The sequence below is a fragment of the Arachis ipaensis genome, chromosome B7, assembly GCF_059453495.1.
Source record: "Arachis ipaensis isolate K30076 ecotype BB chromosome B7, ASM5945349v1, whole genome shotgun sequence".
Lineage (NCBI taxonomy): Eukaryota > Viridiplantae > Streptophyta > Magnoliopsida > Fabales > Fabaceae > Arachis > Arachis ipaensis.
The window spans coordinates 107,860,803-107,869,476 of record NC_142442.1 but is presented as its reverse complement, the minus strand read 5'-3'; the positions used below and the strand labels follow the sequence as shown (position 1 = coordinate 107,869,476).

General features: G+C 38.3%; 1 protein-coding gene across 1 annotated transcript; it reads left to right on the top strand.

Moving 5' to 3' along the window:
• The first annotated feature begins 225 nt into the window (after positions 1 to 225).
• Positions 226 to 3,115, top strand: LOC148553661 (uncharacterized). The gene is made up of 4 exons (XM_088494850.1): positions 226 to 985; positions 2,021 to 2,184; positions 2,269 to 2,403; positions 2,564 to 3,115. The coding sequence occupies exons 1-4, from the start codon at positions 226 to 228 to the stop codon at positions 3,113 to 3,115; spliced, it is 1,611 nt and encodes a 536-aa protein (XP_088350976.1).
• Positions 3,116 to 8,674: the final 5,559 nt, after the last annotated feature.

The following is an 8,674-nucleotide window of genomic DNA, read 5'->3' as shown; positions in this document are numbered from 1 at the left end:
CACATAGGCAACATAACTTTCGAAAGAGCTCTCTGTGATTTAGGTGCCAGCATCAACTTGATGCCTCTCTCAATGATGAAAAAGCTTGCAATAGAGGAAGTCAAACCCACCAGAATGTCACTTTAAATAGCGGATAGATCACTCAAAATACCCAATGGAGTTGTGGAGAACTTACTAGTGAAGGTTGGAGAATTCATCTTTCCTGCTGATTTTGTCATTTTAGACATGAAAGAAGAAGGACACAACTCAATTATCTTGGGTAGACCTTTCTTAGCAACAGCAAGAGCTATCATTGATGTGGAGAAAGGGGAGATGATCCTCAGGGTGCACAATGAGCAAATGATCATCGATGTCTTTAAAGCAATGCAATACCCCCCTGAAAAAGAAAAGCATATGAGAGTGGAGATGATTGAAGATCTGGTGGAGAAAGTGCTTGAAACAAGTAATCTTGAGGAACAAGAAGAAGAAATAGAAACAGAACGAGATGTCTCAGAAGAACAAGTGACTGAAAACTCTTTTGAAGGCAAGACAGAAGAAATGCAAAAGCAAGAGTTGAAACTCCTCCCTCCTCATCTCAAATATGCATACCTTGGTGGAGAGGGTAGTCTTCCAGTAATCATCAATTCATCTTTGAGCACACAAGATGAAACCAAACTGATTGAGGTATTGAAGACTCACAAGACAGTTTTAGGATGGACAATTGATGACATCAAGGGCATAAGCCCTGCTATTTGCATGCATAAGATCCTGCTGGAAAAGGACTCAAGACCTGTGGTACAACCCCAAAGAAGGCTTAACCCAACCATGAAGGAAGTGGTTCAAAAGGAGGTAATGAAGCTGTGGAATACTGAAATTATATACCAAATCTCTGACAGCCCTTGGGTGAGCCCAGTTCAAGTGGTGCCAAAGAAAGGTGGCATGACTGTCATCTTTAATGAGAAGAATGAACTCATTCCCACAAGGACAGTGACAGGGTGGAGAATGTGTATTGACTATAGAAGACTGAATGATGCCACAAGGAAGGATCACTTCCCTCTTCCCTTCATTGATCAGATGCTAGAAAGATTGGCTGGCCATACTTACTACTGTTTTTTGGACGGTTACTCTGGATATAATCAGATAGTGATGGACCCCAAGGATCAAGAGAAGACCTCCTTCACATGTCCATTCAGAGTCTTTGCCTAGAGAAGGATGCCCTTTGGGCTATGCAATGCCCCTGCTACCTTTCAAAGGTGTATGCTTTCTATATTTTCTAACATGGTAGAAAAATTTTTAGAAATTTTTATAGATGATTTTTCTGTCTTTGGTAATTCCTTTGATACTTACTTGCATCATTTAACTCTTGTCTTGAAAAGAAACCAAGAAAATAATCTGGTCTTAAATTGGGAAAAATGCCATTTCATGGTTCCTGAAGGGATAGTTCTTGGGCATAAAGTTTCAAGCAAAGGTATAGAAGTTGATAAAGCTAAGATAGAGATCATAGAAAAGCTTCCTATACCAGTCAATGTAAAAGCAGTAAGAAGTTTTCTTGGGCATACTGGTTTTTATAGGAGATTCATCAAAGACTTTTCCAAAATAGCCAAATCACTGAGCAATTTGCTAGTGGTTGACAATCCTTTCATCTTTGATGATAATTGTAAGCATGCCTTTGAAACCTTGAAAAAGAAACTCACTACAGCACCAATCATCACACCCCCAGAATGGGGACTTCCTTTTGAACTTATGTGTGATGCAAGTGATGTTGCAATTGGTGCTGTATTGGGGCAAAAGAAAGACAAGCTGCATCATGTTATATACTATGCAAGCAAAGTGTTAAATGAGGCACAAAAGAATTATACCACCACAGAGAAAGAGCTCTTGGAAATTATATATGCATTTGACAAATTTAGACAATACTTGATTGGTTCAAAAGTTATAGTGTATACTGATCATGCTGCTCTCAAGTATCTCATGTCTAAACAGGAGGCCAAGCCAAGACTTATCAGGTGGGTGCTGTTGCTACAAGAATTTGACATTGAAGTGAGAGATAGGAAAGGAAGTGAGAACCAATTTGCAGACCATTTGTCAAGATTACCACAAGAGATCAACCAAGATACACCACAACCAGTGAATGAGAAGTTCCCAGATGAACATCTTCTTCAAGTCCAACAAGCACCTTGGTTTGCTGATATCGCAAACTACAAGGTTGGAAGGAAGATTCTCCAAGAATTCACCAGGCAACAAGTGAGAAAGCTGCTTAATAAAGCCAAGAAATTTTTGTGGGATTAGCCCTTCCTATTCAAGAGATGTCCAAATGGAATGATCAGAAGGTGTATTTCTGAAAATGAGATGAGAGGCATACTGTGGCATTGTCATGGTTTAGCGTATGGTGGACATTTTGGGGCAGAAAGAACAGCTGCTAAAGTACTTCAAAGTGGATTTTTATGGCAAACTATATTCAAAGATGCCAAAGAATTTGTGCACCAATGCAATGAATGTCAAAGAGCTGGAAGGCTAACAAAGAGGAATGAAATGCCTCAAAACTTCATTTTGGAAGTGGAACTGTTTGATCTCTGGGGTATAGATTTCATGGGGCCCTTTCCCCATCCTATTCCTTCAAATATATTTTGTAGCAGTGGAATATGTCTCCAAGTGGGTAGAAGCCATAGCAACAACTGCCTGTGATGCACCAATAGTCCTTCAATTTCTTAAGAGACACATCTTCACTAGATATGGGGTGCCTAAGGGTCTGATTAGTGATGGTGGCAACCACTTTTGTAATAAACACATGGAAAAGTTGCTCCATAAATATGGGGTAATTCATAAAGTGGCCACACCATACCACCCTCAAACTAATGAGCAAGCTGAATTGGCAAATAGGGAGCTAAAGAGAATCTTGGAGAAGACAGTAAGGATCATTAGAAAAGACTGGGCAAGAAAATTGGATGATGCTCTATGGGCATATAGAACAACATTCAAAACTCCAATTGGAAAGTCACCCTTTCAGCTAATCTATGACAAATTCTGTCACCTTCTTGTAGAGCTTGAACATAAAGCTTTCTGGGCCACTAAGCTCCTCAATCTTGACTCTCAAAGAGCAAGAGAGAAAATGCTATTTGAAGAACTGGAAGATTGATGGTTTAGAAGTTATAATAAATACTCGTTGTAAGTATAGTTACTAAACCAAGCAATCAACCTTTCTCACAAAAGTTTTGGTTGTCACAAGTAACAAACCCCTTTTTAAAATTGATAACCGAGTATTTAAACCTCGGTTCGTCTTCTCAAGGAATTGCAGGGAGGTATGTTCTTATTATTGGTTATGAGTCTTGTAAATTAGGGGTTTTGAAAGTAAGGAAGCAGTATGTTGAATGATAATAAGAATAAAATAAATAACTATAAAATAGACTCTTGGCAAAGTATGAAAACTGGAAGTCCTATCCTGGTTATCCTTATCAATTGTAATGAGAATTGGATTTTTCTCCCACTTTGTTAACCTCTAACTATAAAGGTAAGTTAAGTGGATGAATTAATTCTGATTCCTCAAGTCCTAGTCTTTCCTTGGGAAAAGTTAGAGTTATTGGAACCCGAATTAATTCTGGAAGAATTCCAATTTTCAATCAACAATGAGTTTGATAACTCAAGTGGCTCCAATGACTCAACCAAAGCCAAAAGGGAAAAATCTAAATTATTTATATAAATAAAAGAAAACAATCATAATTCTGAAATACCTCAAGTTGCACTAATAAAGATATCAAATGTAACATGGAAAAGTTCATAAATTAAATTGAAAAAATAAATAAAAGGAATATTGAACCTGAGATAAAGAAGAAATAATCCTAAATCCTAAAACTAAATCCTAAGAGAGAGGAGAGAACCTCTCTCTCTAAAAACTACATCTAAAACTAAAATTGTGAATATGAGAGCATGTTTATGAATGGATGCATTCCCCCACTTTATAGCCTCTAATTTGTGTGTTCTGGGCTAAAAACTGGGTCAAAAATAGCTCAGAATCACCTCCTGCAATTTCTGTTACGTTCAGGTCGCGGGAAAGTGACGCGGAGGCGTCGTCCACGCGTCCGCGCGGATTGAAGTTCGCAGATGCGATGCGGGTGCGTCATTCACGCTTTCGTATCGCCTAACTTCGGGGCAGCTATGGCAAATTATATATCAAATCGAAGCCCCGGATATTAGCTTTCCAACGCAACTAAAACCGTATCATTTGGACCTCTGTAGCTCAAGTTATGACCGTTTGAGTGCAAAGAGGTCAGGCTGGACAGCTTAGCAATTTCTCCAACTTCTTGTATTCCTTCCACTTTTGCATGCTTCCTTTCCATCCTCTGAGCCATTCCTGCCCTGTAATCTCTGAAATTACTTAACACACATATCAATGCATCTAATGGTAATAAGAGAAGATTAAACATAGGGAACTTAAGGTCAAAGAAGCATGTTTTCAATCAAAGCACATAATTAGGAAGGCAAATGTAAAATCATGCAAATAGTATGAATAAGTGGGTAAGGAGTTGATAAAAACCACTCAATTGAGCACAAGATAAACCATAAAATAGTGGTTTATCAACCTCCCCACACTTAAACATTAGCATGTCCTCATGCTAAACTTAAGAAAAGCTATAAAAGTGAAGAGAAATGGTAGAATGTATGAAATGCAACCTATCTATGTGAATGCAACTATATGCAAAAATGTTTCTACCTACTTAATTTAAAAGTAAATAAATTCTCCAAGAATAAATATGAACTGGATTTCACTATTTCAATTCATAAAAATGAAGTACAAATAGACTTGCAAGAAGAAAATAGCTCATGAAAGCAGGGAACAAGGGATTGAGCATCGAACCCTTACTGGTAGTGTATACACTCTAACCACTCAAGTGTTTAAGGTTCGATTCTCTCAATTCTCTACTAACCTTGCTTTCTAAGGCTTGCTTTTCTTCTACCAATCAACAAAAATTTAATGTATAAATACACATATCAAGAGGTCTTTTAAGGGTTGTAATGGGGTTAGGGTCAAGGTAGGATTGTATTTGGCCAAGTGGACTAAAATCTGAATCTTTAATTAACTTAAACTTTCCACCTAACTTAAACAATCCATGTAATCATAATACCACCTCTAACTATCCATTAAGCATGTTTTCTACATATTCATGCATTCTAATTTCAAGTACAGTACATATGCATTGCTTTCACCATTTACTTTGGGGCATTTTGTCCACTTTTTATTTATTTGCTCTTTTTCTTTTCCTTTTTCTCTTTTTTTTTGTTTTTTTTCTTTTATATTATATAAATTTTTTCTTTTATTATATATATATTTTTTTCTTTTTTTTCAATGCATATGATTAAATTTTTGAATGCATGAATCATGTCCTAAATATTTTTTTTCACATTTTCAGAAAATTCTAACATACTCAATTCTCAAACCAAATGTTTCCAAATTCAACTTCCCCACACTTAATTCATGAGCACTCTCACTAGTTTAAGCTAACCAAGGATTCAAATTAAGGACATTATTGTTTTTCGCTTAGAGTTAATGATGTGCTAAAGTAAAGAACAAAGGGGTATAATAGGCTCAACATTGGTTTGCAAAGAATAATGAAAGGGTAAGGCCATATGGGTATGTAAGCTCAGTGAAACAAAGGCCTCAATCATATAAGTGCATGCATACATCAAATAATGGAAGTATAGAATTAAGCAAGACAAAAATCACAATTTTAGAGAGAAAAACACACACCAAAAATAAAATATTAGTTGGTAAAATGCAACCAATTCAAATAGGCTCAAAAATCTCACAGGTTTTGTGTGTTCGAGCTCTAAACCATGTTCCAGTATAATATTTCTTCAAACAAGTGTAACATTAAATTTTATTCAAATTAGTAAAATGCTCTTAAAATGTTTGAAAAAGAAAATATTACTTCAACTAAGTGGTAAAATATGCACAAAATCAAATAAATATGCAATCAAACATGCAAATGCAACAACTAACAAGGAAAATAAACCATTGGTGTTGAGATAGAAGAGTAACTAACCCATGGAGATCGATATCAACCTCCCCACACTTAAAGATTGCACCGTCCTCGGTGCATGCTAAGATGTGCAAATGGACGGGTTGCTTCAACTAACGCTTTTCTCAACAAGGAATGTGCGAATGGACTTGTTTGTCTCCCCTTTTAGAAGTTTTCTCCTTTTTTCCGTCTTCGGTGGCCAGCCTGAAAGAAGAGAAAAAGAAGAACAGTAACCCAGAAATAAAGATAAGAAAATAAATGAAGTATGGGTGGGTTAATGCCAAATGATAAGGGTTTCATTTACATGGAAGCTTCAACATGTACGTGAGAAAACAATAGAAGCACATGGCATACCAATGGTGCAAAATTTACAACAATGGGGAAGAGAGTGGGGAAGGAGAGATAATATAAATTCATGTCAATGCAAAAGTAATACAGGTATAAAAGATAGGCATTGATTTAAATAATATTACCTAACCAGAATAAAAATAAGTCACTAAGCACCCAAAATAATTCAAGAGAAGATGTAACAGTGAAATAAGAAAATTCAACACCAAAGGAAAAATAATGAATTTAGAAAAGAAAATAAAAATATGCACAAAATTAAAATGGAATGAATGAAATATGCAAATAAATTAAGTAAAATAAAATGACAGATAAGAAGAATGAGAAGGGAAGAACGGAAGAAGAAGTAAGTAAGAAAGAAGGTAGGAAAAATTAGGATTGGGGAAGAAAAGATAAGATATTTGGCAAATTAGGATAAGCTGTGCGGTGCAAGCGACGCGGACGCGTGGGGCACGCGGTCGCGTGACTTGCACTTATACAAATTTACGCGGTCGCGTCGGTCACGCGGTCGCGTGACACAGTTTAGGCTACTGGCGTGAGGGCAGCCTCACGCTCGCACAACTCTCTGTTCAAAACTTAGTATTGCTAAAATCCAGGGTGACGCGGTCGCGTGATCGACGCGATCGTGTGAGTGGCCATTATGGGGTATGACGCGGACGCGTGAGCCATGCGTCTGCGTGGTAAAGCTGTGCGTTCAGCACCAGTCCAGCACCACTCTCGCACAACTTTCGGTCGTGCACCATTTCTTACGTTGATTTCTAGGTCACGCGGCCGCGTGTGTGACGCGGTCGCGTGGGAGGCAAATTTTCCCACCTGACGTGGACGCGTCAGTGACGTGATCGCGTCGGTCGATTTGTGCCAGAGGCACGCCTCCAGCCACGCTACCGCGTGACTCTCTGTTCGATTTCTCTTCTTCACAACGCACATGTGACGCGGATGCGTCAGCGACGCTGCCACGTCGCGTGCGTGCTTTTTTTTTTAATAATGCAGTATGTAGAATGCAATGCTAATATGAATGTTATGCAAAATTTCAGGTTCAATACAATAAAATAAAATAAAACTCGAAAACAGATAAAACTAAATAAAAATAAAAAAGGAACGATCATACCATGGTGGGTTGTCTCCCACCTAGCACTTTTAGTTAAAGTCCTTAAGTTGGACATTTGATGAGCTTCCTGTTATGGTGGCTTATGCTTGTATTCATCCAGGAATCCCCACTAGTGTTTGTACTTCCAGTAACCTCTGGGATCCCAAACTAGGCGTAGAAAGCCTTCAAGTAAGTTAAAGCAAGTGACAAGGCCCCAAGAGTGTTGATTGCCAGAATGAATTCCGGGGTCCCAAATCTTGCTTTTGCACCCATCCTTTTGTTGATCATTATGATTCCATCCGGGTAGCAAGCAATCTGAATTCTCACTAAAGCGGTCAAATAACTTCCTAGACCCATTCATTTGAGCTTTACACCAACCTTTGCATTTAAACTTAAAGCTTCCAACCATAATGAACCTTGCAGGACAATTCTTACCACTGACCATCTTCCTCTTACTCTTAATGCCACAAAGAGCTCTAAGTTAACCATCCGTCATCAGTATCCCATATTCAAGTGGGATTAGAAAGCTAAGGGATATGAATTTTACTCATTTGAATGTTGTGAAGGATGATGGCAACTTAGGGGGAGGGGTCTCCAATAACTTTGGCAAGGTGATTCCAAGCTCCACTCCCTTGTGATCTTTGACAACTTCCACCTCTTTGCAAGCTTCTTCAATTTCAACCTCTTCCTCTTGGTAGCTTTCTTCCAATTCAATCTCTTCTTCATTGCTTACCGAAGGTATGGGAGGCTGTGCTTCTTCTTCTTTAATCTCCATCTCTTGATCGACCTCTTCCAAGTCCTTAATCATGATATGCTTTGGAGATTGTACACCCTCCTTAACATCAATTTCAATCGCCTTGGAAGGAGGTTCTATAACTTGACTTTCCCATGGAGGTTCAGCATCTCATAAGTCTGCAACCACTTCTTCCTCTTCAATAATTACAGCTTCCTCCATTTGTTCCAGTACAAAGTCATGCTCCGTACTGTCCACTGGAGTTTCTAATATCTCCTTCATGCTACGTTCTTCATTAGATTGTCCACAGGAAGCCATGGGGGTTCCTTGAGTGTCCGAACGTCGGGAAGCTAATTGATTTATTGCTTGATTCAATTGGTGAAGGGTTGCAAGAAATTGATCCACTGTTTCCTTATGACGATCCATTGATTCTTGTTGCGCTTGGGTATCATAAGAAGGACCATAAGGCTCTTAGATTGATGGATATGGATATGGTGCATATGGAGGTGGTGATTC

Excerpts from the sequence above, each read along its gene's own strand:
- LOC148553661 (XM_088494850.1), top strand. The coding sequence starts at position 226 with ATGAAAGAAGAAGGACACAACTCAATTATCTTGGGTAGACCTTTCTTA. Across the intron at positions 986-2,020 it reads AGTGACAGGGTGGAGAATGT|TGAGAGATAGGAAAGGAAGT; the intron begins GTATTGACTATA and ends TTGACATTGAAG. Across the intron at positions 2,185-2,268 it reads CTGATATCGCAAACTACAAG|CCCTTCCTATTCAAGAGATG; the intron begins GTTGGAAGGAAG and ends TTGTGGGATTAG.